Source organism: Rhamphochromis longiceps, linkage group LG15 (genome assembly GCF_057381845.1).
Source record: "Rhamphochromis longiceps isolate RC_006_pf linkage group LG15, R_longiceps_female_GT1.1, whole genome shotgun sequence".
Classification (NCBI taxonomy): domain Eukaryota; kingdom Metazoa; phylum Chordata; class Actinopteri; order Cichliformes; family Cichlidae; genus Rhamphochromis; species Rhamphochromis longiceps.
Window position 1 is genome coordinate 5432313 of NC_140571.1, and position 21711 is coordinate 5454023.

A 21711-nucleotide genomic window follows, 5' to 3' on the forward strand; every position below is an offset into this window, starting at 1 on the left:
TTTTATCTGACCATTAATATTGAATAGCAAGTAGGCATTCCTTTAAATCAACTACATTTGTGTACGAGAGAGATAAGTGGGCATTACTTCTCCAAGGTTGTAGTAAATTTTGCTGGACAGCTGCAGTGACTAAAATGGCTCCTGCTCCTTTATGCATGGGAGAGAATCTAAAACTGGAAGTATTTTAAAAGGAACCGTGATGAGTGTGTGAGGTGAGAAGTACAGAGATGGGAGACTTTATCGGGTGACGGTGCGTTGTCACTCTTCCCTCCCCAGTCCGGATAACCAGTTCATGGCAAAAGTCACATGAATGTTTTATGAGGGCTTTGCTCGGAAACAGAACTTTCCCATTTGCTCTGGTGGCAAACTGTGCCCCCGACTACTGCTACACTATTTTCACAACATCATTAATATCTTACAAGAGTGCTATTGTGTGTGTATATACAGTTGGAGTCTGTGCATAAATACATATATAAATATGTATGCACCTGTAAAAAGACAAATTGTAAAAAAAACGTGTGCATTTCAAAGCTATAGCCCTACCTCTGTAAACTTTGAGAAAACTTTTTTAAACTCAGTGCCCACTGACCAGCTTTTACTGTCAGGAGTATCATACAGTCATATCTGATCAAATCACTTTTATCTGTCAAGATTAGGTTTTACGATGCAACTACATGGTTCAGGCTGTTTTGCAGAAAGATGGTGGATCGCGTGAAGCAGGTATTTAGCTGAGAATGAATGGACAAATTAGACACATAACACACAATGTGTCTCAAACGGTGCACTTTTATACTGACCACTGCTATTTTGAGTATAAGTGAGTTCACACTGAAAGGTACAGCTGTGAGAAAAGACCCAAATAGTGCGCTTACAAGAAAAAAGGTTTGACACATACTGTGGTATTATTTGGATATTTATGTGGGATAAATTGCGATATAATGAAAGAAAATGTAGTGGTATGCAGTAAGAGACCTGACAGGTTAGAAAAACTGCATACACGTTGCAAGTGATGCGGGAACTAGACACCATGGAAAGTGAAAGATATTGTGTAAGTTCAAGTGAATTGGGCGAAATAACTGCCAGTGAAGGGAAGTGGGTGGAACCAAAGAAACTTTTCTCAGCTTCCAGGTGAGTGACTGAAGCGACCATCAATGAGAGTGAAGAATAGTACTGATTGAAATATATGAGGTTTACCTAGGCAACAGGAGCCTGGAACATCCGCAAGGGACCAGCAGTCACAGGCAAAGCGATGTCTGTTGAGCAACAGTGTGTAAAGAACGCAGGTAACATCAGAGTCCCAGTTCTCTGGTAAGTGCACAACTTATCATGCCCTATTTGAAACAATATCCAGCCTCAGTTTCCAGTTTATGTTGCACTTTCCGTACCGCGGAGCGAGTAGCTTGTGAGAGTGAGTGACTGCTAGAAAAACAACCACAAAGAGGTTTTTGCCAACAGGTGGAGTAATATACATTTTTCCCTATCAACTTGCCACGGGTGTGTGTGGGGGGGGTGTCTGGGGCTTTAGCACTTGATTTCCCTGCAAATGCCATCAACTTCCAGTAACCACTTGCCAGCCGTTTGGGGAATTAAATTTTTCCCTCATGACCAGCGGTTGCCAGTGGTCTCCAAGCTGTGTGACTGGTTCTTTATTTACTTGATCCTGCATTGTGATCCTGATTGTCACTTAGAAAACCTTACTTGCTGATATGGACCACAATCTATAGCTAATAAGTGAGAGTCAGACTGGTTTACTACTTTTATCAAGCTCCCATAGTTAAGTTATGATGTCAGGGAAGTGTTTTTTCAACTCTGTAGGGAGAGGACAAGAACATATGGAAATAAACTGTAAAGAATATTATAAATATACAGTATAAGTATTTGAAAGAGCAGTTCATTGTTACCTTTAAAATGTCTTAAACTGTAATGAAGCCCTAGCTTCGCGTATCTGCTTATACACTAGATTTACGCACAAATATCAAACACCAGCATAAGAAATCCAGCTTTATTATTGAAAGCAATGCTGGCATTGCGCAAGTCAACATATGCACAAACAAGTTCTGCATGCATTATAGATGAACTTGGAAGCCCGTTGCTTTTTATCATCATCAGAGCTTCCTGTCATTGAACCTTGACTATGGCAAAATGCTGAGTAAAACATAAACAATCTTCAGCAACTTTCTTCATGGTAATATCAAGAGATAAAAGGTTCCTCTGTTTGTACTTATATTTGCATTGCATGTTTCCTGCATCTGATTTTCTTGAGAGGTTGTATGCTGTATTCTTTTGAATCATTACCGATCATATTACAGTGTGCCCCGTGTTCCCTTTTTAGCTGTAAACTGAAGGGTTTTTGCCTGTAGCGAGCCCTTTTGATTCTCCATAGCTTTAATGGCCTGTGGGAATAATAGGTGGCCTGTACATAAAAGCGCAGATAATCACACAAAGAGAAAAGCCGTGGTTGAGGTCTTCTTCTACAGAGACCTCGTGACACACGGCGGGATTACAACGGCACCACAGGGGACCTTCTTATCCGCAATGCACACAGCACTGGCATCTTTGCTATAAGGAACACATATGTATGCGTATAATATAAAATAAATAAAGTTATTAATCATGGAAATACATACACGGAGCCACACTGCGGAAAAAAAAATGTTTGAACATGTTTTTTCCTTCACTGTCTCTCCAGTGCATCGCGTTGGCTTTGTCTGCTGGAGAAGAAAGACTTGTCTCACTCTCTTCTCACTCTGAATCATTATCCTCCTGTCTACCCATCAGCCCATCTCATTTTTCAGTCAGCCCTGTCTGTCCATCTCTCAGCAGGCGTCGTACTGCGCTCTCCATTCACTCTTGTGGAGAATATCAGCATGTGAAGCTGAGCTCATCTCTCTGAGCCAGATGGATGTCTCTAGAAACTGCCACTCACTTCATCAGCTCATCTCAAGGTTAAGCGCGGGGGGGAGGATAACGGCCAACAGGACGGTTCAAAACGCGAGGCGTTCACACGTATGCACACACATATTTGCTCCGCCAACTAAACACCTTTTCATTTCCCTCTTATCACTCTGTGTTTTCACATTAGCACCAACACATTCCCCATGCATCAGCATCTTTACAAAAATCACAGCCGCACACATCCCCATCCCTAAATGCTGCACCCAACCTTCACGCTGACCTCTGGCTTTAATTTATGTTTAAACAGGTATGCGCACATATAAAGGCATACTCACACACATACAAATACAAAGACGCATAGAACCTCTCTACGGCCACAGCGCAAGAGCCGGGACCGCCTGTGCCAGTCCTGACCATCCAGCCATTCAATCTGGCATTCACGAATGGAAATATATTCAGCTTTTGACCAGAATTTATTCCAAAGCAAAGAGAGGTTTTCACAAGGCACGTCATTTTTGTTTTCCCACCACTAAACAGTCTAAACATAAACAGCAGGGAGCCCCCAGCGAAGGACTGTATTTTTGCTTCTCTGTGTATGACAGCAGCAAGCTTCCAATCAGAGTTACAAAAGTAAGGATGGCGGTTGCTCGACTTTGCACACATTTATGCTCAAATATGTGTACCCGTGTACTGTAGATGCATGCAATTAGTTGCACCAGCGTTAGCAGTTCTGAATAATGAATACCTTTGGCATAAAAGCCTGTAAGCAGCTTAAAAAGGTGTCGATGCCTAGATTTGCTGGGACATCGAGGATGAATATCTGATTTTGAATCTTGTCAAAGTGAAAGCAATACGCGTTTCTCTCACACAACACAGAAGGAAAACATATTTGCTTTGGGAATAGATGGGAAACACATGCACAGAGGGATGACTGTGTCTGTGTTGGAAGACATAAAAACACAGCGCCAGACCAACTGTCCATTTCAACACCATCTACAGACAGTTCTGTCATAATTCACCGATGCTCCATTTGAAAGCTGCCTCCTCATATTTGCCACCCTCCCTCCACCCCAAAAAGAAAGAAACAACTGAGTGCAGTGAGAGTGTCTTTGCATTGTCACAACTGATATATCACAACTGGTGTCTTTGTCGGTTATAGAATAGACTCAAGTGGCAGAGAAAAGCAGGGTATTGACCTGCATTTGAAGACGTGTTGCGGATCCCTAATCCATAAAAAGGATCCTGTCAGCAGGGTGATGTGATGCCAGTAGCTCGCTGGGCCGGCTGTGGAGATGGCCAAGCCCTGGAAGGCAGTCTGGCTGGTGGGACAGTATGGCCACCGAAACTACCATCTGCTAGGGAGAGATGTGTGTTTTCACATACACAGCCCCCTTTGGCAACAGCAGTTTGCTAGGGCTTCTCAAGGACTGGAGACAAGAGTGAACAAGCTGAGATAGGCAAAGAGGAGGCCACAGGGTGACCCTGTAAATTGAGCAAAATAAACTCAGAGGAGCAGAACCAAATAATTTTGTATTTCACGTACACGTGAAGTAAAGCAATAGCTAGCCACTCATGGGTACTCTCTCCTCCAAAGTGCTTACATTTCCAAACGTTTAGCCTTCAATGCCTCTTACTTACACACGACACATTCATTAGAGATTGGCAGAGCATTGACATGTACACACGCATACTGTACACACAGGCAGGCAGACAGAAGGTCTGTTCTTTTAATCCAGCAGTTGTACCATCGTGTAGCTCAGTGAGGGAGATAGAAGCAAGGACTGCCTTTATGGCGTGGAAGTATTCAGACTGTTTTGAATTTGTGGGTGAAAAGGGAGAGCAGATCACAGTAAAATGCAAATTGCGTGTGGGTGATAGTAAGTGTCTACTTAAAATCTGAAGAAGCACCTGCTGCTAAGCAGAGCTCCAGAGTGGCCCACTGAAGAGGAGAATGACACTCCAAAACAGCACTGGCTACTTTTTTAGTTCAGCTAAAGCTACAAGTAAAAAATCCAAAAGGCTGTGACTGGTTCCATAGTGCAGGACATGCTACCAATATCCAACCTGATATCACATCAATAGGGAATGAGATCAAGTCAGTAGATTCAAAAGTATATGTACAATAAGATAAAGGTCTTCTACACCAATGACATGTACAACAACAGGTCCTCATTTTTGGTAAAATTAGTAGATGACAAAGTAAATACCCTTTTAAAGAGATCAAATTTTGTAACTAGTAACGCTGAATTAAAGGTACTAATCATTAACTATTGCTAACCGACCTCAACCACTATTGCATGGAACAAAAATGCAAGTAACAGAAGGAAGCATATATTTTGTAGATCATAGGAAAATTATTTATGTGTTAGAGAAGAAGAATAAAAAGCAGCATTTACTACAGCAGTATTTCTCTGTCGTGTATGAAGTGGGCTGTATGTGGCCCACGATGTAATATGAGTTTGACATCCCTGATGTGTATGTTTGGGTCTTTGTTAATGGTCACAACCTCATAAGATTCACCAGAAGATCAAACTCAGAAATCCTTTATTTGTACACTAGGACTGAAAGCTGGATTAAGCATAGTGGTCATTGTTCTTTACAATGTTTGGGTTATATGCTTATGTGAAATAAGGGATTTAGTATATAATGTGTAGCTGCAGGGTACTTTCAAACATCACAATTTTGGGAAATCTAGTGAATGCTTCTGCTGAATCTACATTCCATAAACAGAAGCAACGTGTGTCAGATTAATCTCTTGCAGCTTTCCGAGCATTACTTCATTTATTCCTCATAACTCTCTTTTTTGTCGTTTTGTAACCTTTTTTTTTAAGATTTAGAAAAAATCTACAGAAAATTCTGTGATGGGGGGGAAAAATAGAAAAAATCTGATTTGCTTCTAAATTCAAAGACCTAACAGTATCCATGGTGATAGAAGTTTCCCAGTAAAAATGGAAATTTAGCACAACCCCATCATGGCCCACCCACCAGCCCCCTTAATACGGCGCGATGCTGTGAGTTTTCTTTCATGCCGCGTGACACTCACTTACAGGAAGAATCACTTCGAGGGAAGCGCCACAAAGATGCCGCAAAAGCACGAGTACGCAAAGGAGAAAAGGTTCTGAAAAAAAATGACTCACAGTTTGGTTTAAAGAAAAGCAGTCGTCAAACAGATTATAATTATCTATATCATGCTGATACGGTCGGAGCGACTGATGAGACCAGCCCTTAAGTATCATGTTGTTTAAAATAAAGTACATTGTGCTGATGCTTGCGCTTAAGCCTTACAGCAGAATCTATTTTTGGTACAAATGATATGTTAAATCATTGAATCTAGACATATATCTACCATTGCACAGCTATGACGACCACAATTATTTGGTGCATGCTAATCCCAAAATTGAAATTGAGTTAGTGACAGCTCATCAGACTCAAGAGAGCGATCCTGAGATATGTGATAGCCTCCTGAACCCACCTCCTGCCAATTAGTTATGTCAAGTTAGACAACATCGCCTCTCTTTTTAACTAACTGTTCCTCACAGTTTATTTTCCTGTCAGATAAAAAAAAAAATCAAAAGAGCATTGTTTTTGGCTTTTAGAGCATTTATTCTATTTCTAGTGTTTGGTCCAAATTAAATTTGACACCAGTGATGTTTTGCTTGACTTTGGATTGTTTTGCGTCACATGATTGTGACAAACTGAGGCATGATTCTGTCACCTCAGTTTGTCTTCCTTTCTAATTGACTCTGCTTTGATGATATCGCTCTGTGTCCAAGCTCAGCTATCATTCAAGTTATCTGATCAAAATACAGTCTTTGTGAAAAGTGTTATTTCCACTGTCTGTCGTGATTCATCCCAGAGCTGTACTGACACGAGGGACTGTTCATTAGTCAGATAAGAATGTGCCCAATTTATTTTCTTTTGTCAGAGACCTTTTATTTGCTTTATCACATGTTCATTAATTGTGTCATTTTGACTGTTGCACTCCCTTTCTATCTTTCATTTATGTCTGTTTGCTGTTTGATGTGTGATGACTCATTAATTTTATGTACCTGAATTCTTGTCAATTCTTCACCCACCCCTCCTATCTTACTGCTGTGGTCTAAACATCTAAATGGAAGTCAAAGTGATATAAGCGGGTTTTACGAGCCTTTAAGACTTAAGTCTTTCATACAAGGACGCAGTACAGTGCAAAAGTCTCAAGGCACCCAAATGTCTTTATATTTTTTTTTTAGGAAAACAGATGCAGCAATTTACTGAAAGATGCAAAAACAAATGGGAATGCAGCTTTTAAGAGAAAAACAGAGTTCACTTGTAACAAGCAGGACATGAAAGCCAATGTTTGTTTGGACCGCCTTTATTCTTTAACACCTGAACTCTCTAAGGCAGCTTTCCTGAAACTTCTTTAAGGAGTCTAGAGGAATAGTTCTCCAGGCTTGTTGAAGGAGATTCAAAGTTCTTCTTTGGATGTTTCTTTCTTTTGTTCTGTTCTCTATCAAGATGATTGTGCACAACCTCAGTAATGTTAATATTCTGGGGAGGCCAATCCCTGACTGATAGTGGTCTGCTGTGAGTGACTTTGTGTTCAGAATTCCATGAATTCCATCAATATTCCCATAACAATATAAAATGTTCAAATTTGTCATTCTTCAGCTTTTTCTTCCTCTTTCCCTTCCTGAATAATAGCTTCTTGATAGCTACCCATCAACTGAAACCATCTCTGATGGGATGCAAAAGCACTGTGTCAGGTCATTGCCGGATTCTTTCCTATTTCTTAAGGACATGACTTGCAAATAGTGTTCATGTTCTGTAGATAGTCCTCTTCAGGCCTGCCACTTCTTCTTTTTTCCATCACTTGTACAGTTTCCTCAAAATGTATCTATGTACTCACTCTATACTATGCAGAGACATGGCAAGTTTTCAGGTAAAAGCTCTTTGGGAATCACCTTGTTGGAGCAAAAATACTATTTTATGCCTGTCAAACTATTTATGGCATGTTTCATAGATTCCACTAATGAAATAGAAACAAATTACAGAAAGATAAAAAATAAACTTGGTTCTTTGCTACGTTGTTGGTTATATGTGGACACAACAGTGGCACGTCTCTTGATTCACAGGTCAGTGCTATATGGTTTTAGAAATATACATATATATATTCTTTTAAACATGGTCAGGTACAAGGACTCAACAGAAAAACAAAGAAAAAAAAAGAAAAGAAAATCTTGCTCCTTGGAAGCAAAATATTAAAGAAATGAGTGGTGGTTCAAGACTTTTGCACAGTACAGTAACTCCATAATGAATATTTTTTCTGTTGCTAAGTCAATACAACTTTAAGAACAGTAACAACTATATAAAATATCCAAGTCAGAGTTATATAATGCATTAAACTTTTATATCTGGCGTGATGGCACAAATAAAATACTTATTTGTCTGCAAACCGCTGCATAACAAATCAGTGGCTGCGTATGTGTTTGCTACTAGATATTCAAGCAGAATAATGCATATTCTTCCTGTTTAACTTTTTATGAGTGCAGACAATGCTCCATAGGCTTAGACAGATGACAGAGGTCTATATATTTAAACAACACATGTTTAATAAAGGTAGTGAATTCTCTTTTATGATATTTTACTAAGATCTCATATGCAACGTACTGTGCATCCAGATGTGAGACACATCAGCGAGTGTGTCATATTTATTGCAGTGACTGCCTGCAGTGAGTGTGCTCTGACTTATTCGCTCCTATGGGACACCTGACATCTCCTCTTTGATGCAAGCCTTTCAGTTCTTAAGTCTTCAACTGTATGGGCACTTTCACAATACGGAGACGGGGTATATCTGTCAGGGGGACCATCAGAGATGATTTGTTGATGATTTGATTTTCAGCCTAGGGAGCATATGGCTGCATAAATAAAAGCTTCCAAACAGACTCAGCATAGCGGCGACCTGATGATGGAGCTGTGGCATAATCTCTGAGATGGAAAGAGAAAATTATGACAAACTGCACTTCTGAGCCACTCTGCTAAACTCCTGTTCATATGTCTTCCACTTATGTGCGAACAGAGAAACGTAAAGTATGATCATTGCACCAATGCTTGTTTTGTTTTTCAGGCTTAAGCTAATTAATGCATGTTTTTATTCACCTGCCTCAGATTCCTGCATTTTCTCATTCAGGGCACTGGTATCTTCTGTTATGTCACAGATAAAAGTCTGATCAAACACCATCCTTAATCCTCAAGCTTAGTAACGGCAATCGATTTAAAAGTATGAAAGTCAATTTCCTCAGGCGCTGTGCCGCATCGCTGCCGCTCTTATAGTGAAATGGCTTTTCTTTACAAATTCGAACATTGCCTTTATTAAGAATTAGTCCTCAAATACATTTTCAGCATATGACTTTTTTTTTGACATTTCTTATGCCAAGTTCATATCGAGTACAAGTGCCCATCATCTGCTGGGTATCCACTTTGATAGCGAGCCATCAGTACGACGAGCATGCAGAAAGTGGTACTCAGAAAACAGTTATTTCTGTAATGAGCTACAGCAAGATCAGATGCTCCTCTGCCTCCTGTGCCACTCAGGTGAAGAGCAGCTTGGAAAATAATGTTTTTCTGGTAATGACCAAGCAAACAGCAGTGACCCTCCTCCAGCTGCTCTTGTTAAATTTGTGATAACCACTTCTTGAATCAGTGTATTTTAATTAATGGCTCCGCACTCTCTTCCCGCTAGCACAGGGATGGCCAACCCGCGGCTCTCGAGCCGCACGCGGCTCTTTGCCTGGTTTCATGCGGCTCTTACGTTCATATCAAAGTTTGCGTTTGTGGGGTTTTTTTTTTTTAATGTTGTTGTTTTAAAATGTGCGCGTTCGCTTCGCTTGAGTTCAATACGGTGTTTTCATCAAATGCACATGTGTGTGAGATGAAAATACCGCAAAGTTTCCCAGTAGGAGCAAGTTCGCCCTTAAAATGGCAGGAAAAAAATGCACAGCAAAAAGAAAATATGAAGATGAACACAGGACGTTTTTAACAGAGTGGGAGAGTTTATATTTTTTTGTTGAACGCAATGGTAAGCCATTCTGCCTTATATGTCAGACGTCATTAGCGCATTTCAAAGCTTCAAATCTTCAGCGCCACTTCAGCTCACTCCATGCTAACATCGACCAGGAATTTACAAAAGGGACTGAACTTTGCAAGCACGAGTTGGCCACTTTGAAAAGTCAGGCAGAAAGGCAGATACAGTTTTTCCAAAAATTTACGAAGCGGTCAGAGACCATAACGCTCGCATCCTATCAGCTGGCTTGGAACATTGCACGGGCTAAAAAGCCATACAATGAAGGGGAGTTCATTAAAAAATGCCTCAGTGATGTTGTTGAAATCTTGTCTCCTGAAAACGACAAATTAAAACGCATGGTATCAGACGTCCAACTGTCCCACCACACTGTTGAACACAGAATATCGGACATTAACACGGCTATTGAATCACAGTTGCACTCTGACCTTCAAGCATGTGAGTATTTTAGTGTCGCATTGGATGAGAGTTGTGATATACAAGACAAGCCTCAGTTGGCAATATTTGCACGGTCTGTGTCCAACGATTGTGTGATCAAAGAAGAACTCCTGGATATTGTGCCATTAAAAGACAGAACCCATGGCATAGATGTGAAAGAAACCATGATGGCTGCATTTGAAAAAGCAAATCTGCCCATAACGAAATTAACTGCAATAGCCACGGATGGAGCACCAGCCATGATGGGATCTGTGAACGGGCTTGTGGGGCTGTGCAAAGCTGACCAAACTATTCCTGACTTTTGGAATTTCCACTGCATCATCCACATGGAGCAACTCGTGTCTAAATCATTGAATTTAGATAACGTCGTGAAGCCTGTGATGGAAATCGTCAACTATATCCGCACACATGCGCTTAACCACAGGCAATTCAAGAATCTCATCACTGAGCTGGACCAAGGGCTTCCAGGTGACCTGCCGCTGCACTGCACTGTGAGGTGGCTCTCAAAAGGCCAGGTACTCTCTCGCTTCTTTGAGCTTTTGGATGTCATGAAACTGTTTATGGAAAAGAAGGACAAGGACTATCCCGAGCTCTCGGACCTCAAGTGGATTATGGATCTGGCCTTTTGGTCGACATGCTGTGTCACTTGGACAGACTGAACCTGACCCTGCAGGGTAAGTTAAAAATGCTGCCTGACATGGTGCTAAGTGTGTTTGCGTTTGTCAACAAACTGAAGCTGTTCAAGACACATATTCAAAAGGGAGATTTAACGCATTTTCCCACTCTGCTAAAAGCCAGCGGGCAAGTCGCCAGCGCTGCCCTGAGTAAGCAAAGAGCCAGATATGCAACGGTGATTGAAAACTTGCACGAAAGCTTCGTGACCCGGTTCCATGATCTACAATTGAAAAGGCCACAGATTACGTTCCTCGTCGACCCATTTAATGCAGAGACCGGCTGTTTGTAAGTCCCGCTAGTCACAGATGAAGCTGCGGCTGAGTTGGAGATGATCGATCTTTGTGAGGAGGACCAATTGAAACCTGCTTTAAGGGAAGGGACCATTTAGTTCTGGAAAAGTGTGCCAATGGAAAAATACCCCAATGTCAAACGGGCTGCGCTTAAGATACTGTCAATGTTTGGGTCAACATACGTCTGCGAGTCTGTGTTTTCTACCCTAAAACATGTCAAATCAAAGCATCGATCTGTTCTGACTGACACACATGTGAAAGAATTGCTTCGAGTGACAACAACGGAATACAAGCCAGATTTAAAGAGGATTGTTCAAGGCAAGGAATGCCAGAAGTCCCACTAAACAACATGCATTGTAAAAGTAAATGCTATTGTAGATTATTATATTTTTGTTTGTGGACTTGGTTGAACTGAGAGTTTGTGTGTGTGAGACAGTGGACACAATGTTCATTGTTGAAAATGACTGGCCTGTGGTTTTAGTACTGTAGGAGTCCATTTCTGTCATTATCATGTTGGTGTGTGACATTTACAATGAATCTGGCTGAGCAGAGATGTGTGTATTTTGTGTGTGTGTGTGTGAGTGTGAGAGAGAGAGAGAGAGAGAGAGAGAGAGAGGGGGGGGGAAAGGATGGGTGATGTTCATGTGTGCCCATGCGTATGATGTGGCTCTTTGCGGTAACACAGTAAAAAAAAAGTGGCTCTTGGTCTCTGACTGGTTGGCCACCCCTGCGCTAGCATTACCTGTCACGATCCTGGGTCTTTTGACCCAGCGTTTTGAGTTTTAGTTTATGGTTTATGTTTAAGCCCTTCAGGTTTTCTAAGTTCCTTTTTTTGTTGTTATAGTTCTTTGTCATTAGAGTCCCCTTGTGTCTTCCACCCCTGTTAAGTCTCCCTTGCCCTTCATGTGTTTCATGTCTGCGTCTTATGTTTCCTGTTTTATTTTGAAGAGGTCTTGTGTTCCTGTGTTCATCGTGTTTAGTTTTGCTCTTCCACTGTGACGTCGTTATGTTCATGTGTGTCAGCTGTTCCGCCATGTGTTCCCACTTCTCTCATTAGCCTCCTGTGTGTATTTAGTCTGTGCCTTCTCATTCAGTCTTTGTCGGGTCGTCTGCGTTGTTCCCATGCCATGTCCTGCGTTCAGGTTTTCATATAGCCTCATCATCATTGCCATGTTTAGAGTTTTGTTTGTTTTTCTGTTTTCCAGGGTTTTTAATAATAATGGATTGCATTTATATAGCGCTTTTCGGGACCCCTCAAAGCGCTTATACCACTATTCATTCACTCTCACATTCATACACTGGTGAAGGCAGCTACAGTTGTAGCCACAGCTGCCCTGGGGCAGACTGACAGAAGCGAGGCTGCCATATTGCACCATCGGCCCCTCAGGCCATCACCAGTAGGCGGTAGGTGAAGTGTCTTGCCCAAAGACACAACGACCGAGACTGTCCGAGCCGGGGCTCGAACCAGCAACCTTCCGATTACAAGACGAACTGCAAACTCTAAAGCCACGATCGCCCCATAGTTTCATAGTTCATGTTTCCTTTCTAGTTTACCCAGTTTAGGTTATTGCTTAGTTTGCATTGTTTTTGCCTCTTTATTTTTTACTGTTCTGTCTGCCTTAATAAACGGCTCATCATCAGTTAAGTTTGAGTTTTAGAATATCTGCACCTGAGTCCGCTCTTCACACTCCACGCAGTTTCCCACGGCAAACTGTGACAATTGCCCTCGACTGTTTTAAAATTATCCACAGCTGAAGTAAAGGTTCGATGGGTTTGTAACTTTAAACCGCACTTCTTTATCAAAAGCTATCGAGCCTGTGAATATACTTAATATAAACATATGAAGAAAACAGAGAAAATTTCAACTCTTCCTTTCAATCAGCACAAAGGGAATTTGCCTATTATTTCAGGACTGTGGCTTGTTAGTTTTATTTGTTATTTATTTATCTATTTATGTCCACATATTTGCTATAGTATACCTTTTTCCCACTTAAAATTCAAATGAATTACTACAATCCAATAAACTATTAAACAGTCACAGGCTTTTTGATTGTCCTCTTTGGCTGGTGTGGTCAGAAACAGCTACTTCGTGAAAAGAGATTAGTTGAGCATACTAAAGGGCCCATTAATGTCGTTGCAACCAGTGAGATCACCACAGCCTCGTCACCATTCATTCCAGTGTTGATTGCATGGGTACTTGCTGAAGTATTCTACTTAATGCCACTCAAAAAAACCCTGTGCATCAGCACTGGTACTGGAGCAGTGGAAGTCAAAACAGAAAGCAAAGTTACTGCAGAATTTTCTCAAAAACTCATCTTTTCAAGCTGTTACAGCATCTTACTCTGCATAAGCTGGGAATCTCTGAGCTTCTGCATTGATATTTCTTTGAAATGGCAATGAAAAGCGACACAATCGGATTCTTGTGTGTTCAACCCAACCATGCCGGCAACGGGACCTGCACGAGGTTACACCAGAATGTGGTTTGTGCCAGGGGATGTGATGTCATTTTTGCTGCATGCTGTGTGAGTGACGGGTATAAAGTGTATAATATAGCAGAGACAGACAGCATGAGACTGAATAAAATGCATATTTTTAAAAATGAGGATCCGTAAAAATTAGCCAATATTTGGTTGCACAGCAGGTTATAAGAAACACATATGTTGTCATTGTTTATTGGTTTGAAATCATTCGTAAAGTTTCCACAATATCCCCAAGCATTTCGTTTGGTTTGTGGGTATAAAATAAAAAAAGTATTGAATGGTACTGTTAGCCATATTATTCGATCTACACTCTAAGGATTTTTTTTTTTATAGTTGTGGAGGTATTGCAATAAAAAAAAGGAATTTATTGGGTTTTCAGATTCTTAGATTCCATCTGGATGCCTGTCTTCAGTATGTGGATTCTGTATGGCTTCTAAAATTGGCAGAACAGGCTTTAAGGGTTAGCATTAGCAGTGTGACATGGTGTAAAAAAAGGTTGGAGTGTGGGTTTCTGTTTACCAGGCTAAAGACATAGCTAGTATTAACGACCGAATGAAAATGGAAGTCTTGAAAGACACATTTTCTAAATATAAACTTTGATACTTTTGCACCTAGATAATCAAAAAAATAATATATATCTTATGTTGGGATCTATGTATTGTTTTTATATGCAGGTATGCATTCTCACCTCGCACTACAATGGTAGTGGACTTCTTAGCAGGGTTTCCCACATTGTTGCTGGCCACGCAGCTGTAGACCCCCGCCTCATCTGAGGTGATGGCCGGAAGCGTAAGTGTGCCGCCCTTCACCACACTTCTTTGTGGCAGGCTGTCATTACTGCTGACCCAGGTGAGAATGGGAGGTGGCTCACCTCCAGTAGTGATGCAAACCAAGGATACTGTCTGTCCTGGATTCACCACAATAGGATCCTCTACCAGCAGTTTGATGGACGGGGATGCTGTGGAAAAAGAGAGCATCGATGATAGACTGGAGGAAGATGGACGGCTTTGGCAGTTATGACAGTTACAGAATAACTCAGCTGAGAAAATGCATGACAGTTCATCTTTCTCTTTCTACATCTTTCTTTTTTTAGGATATAATTATTTAGTTGCAATAAGCTTTCTGTGCACAAAAGTCAGTAATGATGTGGAGTACCTGTCTTATTGGTAAGTCTGAAGATAACACTGCGGTCAGGAATCCCACACACATTTCTGACAGAGGCGATGCAGCTGTAGTTAGCGTAGTCTTGGGGACGCAGATTCTTCAGCTTCAGAATCTTCGTTTCCCCCTGCAGCTCAGACGAAAAAACAACACTGGTATGCAAATGTGTGCAAAAATATGAACATAATCAAGTGAAAGGAATATAAAAAAATAGGCACTGGGAAGGAGATTACAAAGGCCAAATTGCTCCACAGAAAAGTCGATATTTATTAACATGTATGTAATTTTAATAAAGGCAGGTGAAAAAGTGCCACAGAGTTCAGACATTTGATAGTTAAATCTAAATGAAAATGATTCTGATGTTTTTCAGCAATGAGTGGATTACTCTCTAGTGAAAAGCCCTATAGCATTTTGTGCCACAGAGCTCCAGGAATACAGATGAGCACAGTAGGGGATCTCTCCAAAGAAATGGCTCGCCCATTGACAAAGTGCGTTTGATTCCAACCGGGCCTGTCGACTATGAGCCCCACCCGAAATGTTACAATAAGGATGTAAATCTTTGATCTGGCTGACTCCAGTGTGTGGGTGCAGGGATGCGTTGGGGAGGGAATCAAAGATGAGTCAGCCACATGCTGTGGCAGCACACACAACGCTGCAATCACTCACGACTTTCACACCCTTTCATTTCTGGTGAGGCTCATGGATAAATTAATTGCATTAGATGAGCCATGGACCCAACATTTCGCTTCCTTTATTTTTCCGTTACCACTTTTGCTTTGAAGCGGATATCAGGGGAACGATGCCTATGGTACTGAGGTATTCAAAATGCAATTGGTGCAACTGGTAGGAAAGACAATTTGGAAAATGCAAGGGGTTGAAGCCATTAAACCAAAGTGGTCCGAGGGATTGATGGCCATATTGATGGACAGATTGAACACTAAAGTACATAAACAGCTTTGGGAATGAGACTTAATAGGTGTCTATAGAAATTTGGGAGGAGTGTGGTGTCTATCAGCTAAAAAATATGGCATCTCTAGCTTTGTTTTCATGCTTTAACTGCATGTTTGTGAGGAAGAAAAACTAAAATTGAAACCACTTGGGCTTAAGATGTTTGGTGGTAAAAATGACTTGAGGGTATTTTTCATGCAAGCAGCAGGACACTGGCTCTGGGAAAATATCTGAGGGAGATGAATCAAAAAAATGGTTACCACATTCTGAGATGTGGTAACCATTTGAGACACTTTTTGCCTTTTTAGCTTTTTAATTCATTAATAAATCATCCACTAGACTGTTTGATTACCTACTTAAAAGCCTTGACACTCGGATCAAAATAATTTGCTAATTCCTCACAGGAAACACTAACATTTATACCTGCAAATCTGATACAGTAATAATGCAAACTTTCACCAAACAATGTGAATAAAAAAGGTCTTATCAGCCTCATTTCACATTCTTGTTGCTGGTCAAATTGTATCTAAGTGAAGTGAACTACATTAGGCCTGCGGTTGTAAATGTTAATAAGCAGTTAATAAATTGATTTTCTTTCTGACCTTTTCCATAAGCTAGCTGGACAAACAGTCGGTTGCAGTAGGCATCCTAATTAATTACAGCAAAAAAACAAAAAAAACAAAGGTTTTTTTCCACATCTTGGCAACTCCAACACTGATATTACAGCCCATCACAAATTAGAAAATGATACATTACGGCTTATTGTCATTTTATAGAAGGTAACATTTGAAAAAAGAGAATATCATAGCACACAAAAACATCAAATCCATAAGTGTTAATTATTCTAATAGCCTAAAATTGAAGCAGAAATAATGGATGAAGTGGATAATTGTGCTATTTTCGACACATTGCAGGCAAAGTTTTGCGGCCAGAGGGAAAACGTTACAGACAGCAGGACGTGGTTTCTACAATAAAGCCACACCTCTGCTCGCTTAATTATGAACTGGTTTAAAATGCCACTCCTGCATTTCTACAGCATCAGTGGGAATATAAAGCATTTTGCTGGGCTGGAAAAATTGTGCCAGAGTGAAGAAAGGAAGTCGTAAAGATAAACTTAACTAAAAATCCATGGATAAAAAAGGAAAAGGAGACAAAAGGAGACAAAAGGAGACGCTGCAGCTTTGATTTAGGTCAGTTACAAGTGATTCCCTGAATAGTCTGCAGAGAGTTCAGGCAAGTTCCAATATATTGTTGAAAAATAATGTTATTAGCCATTTATATGTGCAAATTACTTGGAGTTTAGTCAGGATTTATTTGGGGTTGGATTCACGTAATGCTAATCTCTGAGTTTTGGGTTGTGTTCAAATTTCAGACCCAATTAAAGCTTTAATAGAGGGCAGGATGAAGGAGCGAGGGAAGGAGCAAAGAGGTATGAAGAGCAGGATGGAAGGGAGAAGTGTCTTTTGGGGCCCGGTTGTGCAGCGTCTTCAGACTCCTTCACCCACTCTATTAGTTCCCAGCCATCTTTCTCCATTTGGCCAAACATCAATTTCACTTTTTTTTTTTTTTAATCTTTTTTCTTTTCCTCTTGCCACTTCTTAAGCCTCTTTTCCCCTCTCAGATGTCTTTTTCTCTTTGTCATAGTTTTGTATTCTCTCAGACGCTCCATTCCACATACAACTCACATCCAATTCGATCAATTAAACAAAAAAGAAAAAGAAAACTACAATTCCCTCACAAGTGGCTGAACAATCTCAATCAGTTCTTTGTTGACTGCACAAAATCCATTTTGGAACAAAGCTTCTCAATTTTCAGACTGTAAAGAAAATCCACTTGATCATCTGAAAGAACTGATTTGTGAAGAAAAGTCTTTCCGCAGCCTTTCAGCATCTGCAAATCCTTAATATGCATGTAACTCATGAAACTGGGTTAGTGAGGCTGGTACTGCACTCTAAGGTATGCAGCAGGGTTTTATAACAACTAGCCACAACAATAATGTTATTGCCAATACATAATCAAATCACCTAAATCAAATAGAAACACTATAATTACGTGACAACGTGCTGCGTTGATTCGGTAATTAGCAACTGCCTCTTACTCATCTCGCTAAAAAAAAATGCAGAAAGGGTGTGCGGCTGTTGTGACAGTGTGATGTTGGGTTTGTTAACGCATTGTTAAATGAGGTCAAGATATATCATGATTTACATTTGTATGTGTATGCATCAGTTTTAAAGCTTTGCAGTACCTTTAAAAATATGCCACAATATGCAATAATACAGTGCATTACCGATATTAATAATGGCACTGCTAAGAAAGATGGTTTACTTTAGGTGCAGGGCTTTTTTTTTTTTTTTTCGAAAGCCCATTTATATTCGTAATAAAGGCCATTGCGTAATTCATGGAGTGCAATGAAGCTTCACATCTGATGGCAAAAATAATACTTTGCTCTTTCTGTTTATTGCAACTGAAACCAAAACGCGGTCCCATGGTGAGAGAGTAATATACTGTGGGAATTTCTGGAGAATTCCAAGCCTTTTTTTGTTTGTTGGTGTTTTCCAAAACTGCTTGATTTATAATGAAAATGTTTGTTGGAATTTCTTTTGCCTTCCCATGGTTAAACAAACAGCACACACACACATGAAGGTGCCACAGCTGCGACTTAATTCTGGTCATGAGTGGATCGCTAAATAAATATGAGAGCACGCTGTGAGACAGAGTTTCAGCTAATTTAGCACCTGATAAACAGAGCTTGTGCTTTGCCTTCAGAAGGTTATTAAATGGTTTCAGATCCTCTGTACGGTATCAGCCTATTTGTTCTTTCTTTGTAGTCTCTGGGGGAGGGCACAAGGTGCATGTCTTAATGACAGGTTAGGCAAAACAGAATTCAAAGACTTTTACCAAAGGTTCACATTCAAATGCTAACAACATTAGACAACAATCAGTAAAAAAAGACGGCTGTGGAGTCATGGTTGGAAACTTGAACCCATCTTGATGTGTTATGATGATGGTGGCAATGTCAGACAAATCTACAGACTGGTCTGTGAGCATCTGGCAACCCGAGCAGTTTTAAGTGGTTGCTGGAGGTTGCGTCAGTTGCTGGGAAAAATGCAAAAAATGCAAAATCCTCAATCATAAAGGCTGACAGACCCGTGACAACCACCTGTCACTATGGAAAAACATATGTTCTCCAGCTGGTTAAGAAAAAAGCCTCCTTGCGTTCGCTTTGGTCACGAGGATATTGCTGTGATCATGTTTTTAATGGAAGTGGTGGACTTGTCGAGCGTTGGTCAAGCAATAAAGTCGTTCTTCGTACAGCAAGTTCTGCTGTCTCTTTAAAAATGCAACACCAGAAATGTTGTCTTCAAGGTAAAAGTATCACCTTTTGTAAGAAGGGATCAGCACTAAATCATAACTTTGACTGAGAATGTAAACCCCGTCCATTTCAAGTTCATGTCGCACTTTATCAAGTTGTACTATCACTCAGCTAGTAATTAGCAAATATTTGCAGAAAAGCATGAAAATCAACAGACAACCTGCTAGCAACCAAAGCAGTCACGAGTGACAGCCAACCCCATAGGAGCCACGGCTAATTAATCAGAAAGCACGTTTCCCTAGTAACCAATGGTTGTATCACGGATAATATATGGCGGATAACCCGCGAGCCATGTCCACATGGTGTCACATAGGAAGGCGCCGTGGAAGTCTTTCTTGACATTTGCAAACACTTTGTTGATGAATTTGTTGTCTTGGCTATTACATTTGTTTCGTAATTCTTGGTCATACCATGTCCTTCTTTTAGACCTTTAAAATAGATCAACTTTCTCTACATGTGCCATTCATTTTAATTTGAGATATTCATTCAAATCACGTTCCTGTCGACTTACCTGTGTGAAAAATGGCTCATAGATCTCCACACCCTTGTCTGAGCCTTGCGTCAGGACCTCTCTCCCACGATGCCAGCTGTAGCGGACAGGCGGGTTGGAGTTAGCCACACAGCGCAGGAATACAGTCCTCTCATAGTAGAACTGTTCCTTAGCTTCTCCTATACTCTGGTGCACTGTCACCACCGGGTCATCAAGGTCTGTGAAAGGATCCCACACACACACAGAGGAGGAAGGCATTAATAAACACTTTCCCATTTTTCACTAAACAACAAATCTATAGATCAATATGTTAAAATATTTCCTATATATATATATATATATATATATATATATATATATATATATATATACACACACAATAATGGATTGCATTTATATAGCGCTTTTCTAGACACTCAACACGCTTTACAATTCTACTATTCATTCACTCTCACATTCACACACTATATTTTCCAGGATGCTGTAGCAATAACAAATCTGTACCGTAACAGCAATCACAACTATAATCGCTCACAATACGCACTTCTTGATTGTGGTTAGAGGTCTGAGTGAAGGGGTCAGAATTCTCATTGCATTAGGGGGAGCCAGCAATCTGCATGGACTCGGAGGTCAACGTGAGAAAGGAGGTGAGAAGCCCACTACCTGAACTGTTTAAGTCAATAGGATGCCGCCCAAGGGCACATTGACTTCCCAGTCAAATCGAGCTGCTCTGTGCTCCAAGTCGCACTCCATTGTGAGCTTCAAAGACGAGAGAGGATGACAAATACTGTGCACAAAATGATGTTTGATGTCCATCACTTCAAAGAACACTGTTTGGCTAGCCTCTGATCTCATTCAGGCACTCTGTGATTTGACACATCTGTTACTCTACCCATTCCCTGACAGATCTGAAGGAAGTTTTACCCCAATACCAGACAGTTGGTTATTTGAGAAAGTGCCTGTTGTTGATTAAATGGATTCAAAGTTAATCATCTTACCCGGCTATCGCATTAAGCCTTGGCAAATGGTGTTCATCATAGCTGTGGTGTCTTTTAGCATGCTAATACTCGCCTTTTAGATTATGTCCATTTGCACGCTTAAAGAACGTGGGGAGCTAGCTGTTTCCCTTTCATCTCCATCCGAGATGCAATCAGTTTTTTCATGAGCAAAAAAAAAAAAAAGAAAAGAAAAAAAATGAGGCAATTTAAGGAAAGGATGAGAGACACCCACGCAAGTTATTCTTCATCCTTAAAATTCTAACTGATAACGAGTGACCTATGAGGGGGGATATGATTGAGGGTGTTGATGGGGGAGTTAGTGTATCAGCCAATGTGCAACAAGGTGGATGACTGAGCTGGTGTTTTAATGTGTGAGCAAAAAAGCAAGCAAACTGCTCACGGTAAATACCCAAATATTTAATGATTATAAGCCTCTAGAGAAAAACTACACATGCTTTAGGTATCGTTAATGGATAAATTCATTCCTTTTAATTCTGCAGCTTTGGCCCACCCCTGGATTTGCAAAGGATCAGGTCCTAATCAAAGGGCTGTGGGCCACAGCATCCCTCCTGGACACACCAACCAGAGAATGCTGATTCCTCGGTTTCATTAAAGACATGTTCTGCCCTACAGCCCCTTAATCAAAATCTAGCAGCGGTCAATACTTCATCCAGGATCCATTACAGTGTCTCAGGTAAGAGCAATTACCTTTGGAGGGGTGGGGAGGGAAAAAAAAGCAGGAGAGGGGGGTGATAACGCTCTAGAGAAGACAGAGCAATTGCAGGGCCATTTTAGAGGAGCAGATTGCTCTAAGTAAATACACTGATTCATTATAGAGAGGAGAAGAAGAGTATGAATCCTACATCTTATCTCTGACTCTACCCAGCGTCTGCCTCATCCGTT

The 21711-nt window shown here is 40.7% G+C and overlaps 1 protein-coding gene across 1 annotated transcript in view; it reads right to left on the reverse strand.

Moving 5' to 3' along the window:
* The window catches only part of LOC146651871 (MAM domain-containing glycosylphosphatidylinositol anchor protein 2), a 200936-nt gene that overhangs the window by 77609 nt on the left and 101616 nt on the right, over nt 1–21711 (reverse strand). The window contains exons 4-6 of the mRNA XM_085382565.1: nt 19832–20028; nt 14994–15126; nt 14527–14796 (exon numbers count right to left, since the gene is read on the reverse strand). Of these exons, the coding sequence (XP_085238691.1) occupies nt 14527–14796; nt 14994–15126; nt 19832–20028 (600 nt within the window). The remainder of the gene's footprint in view (nt 1–14526; nt 14797–14993; nt 15127–19831; nt 20029–21711) is intronic.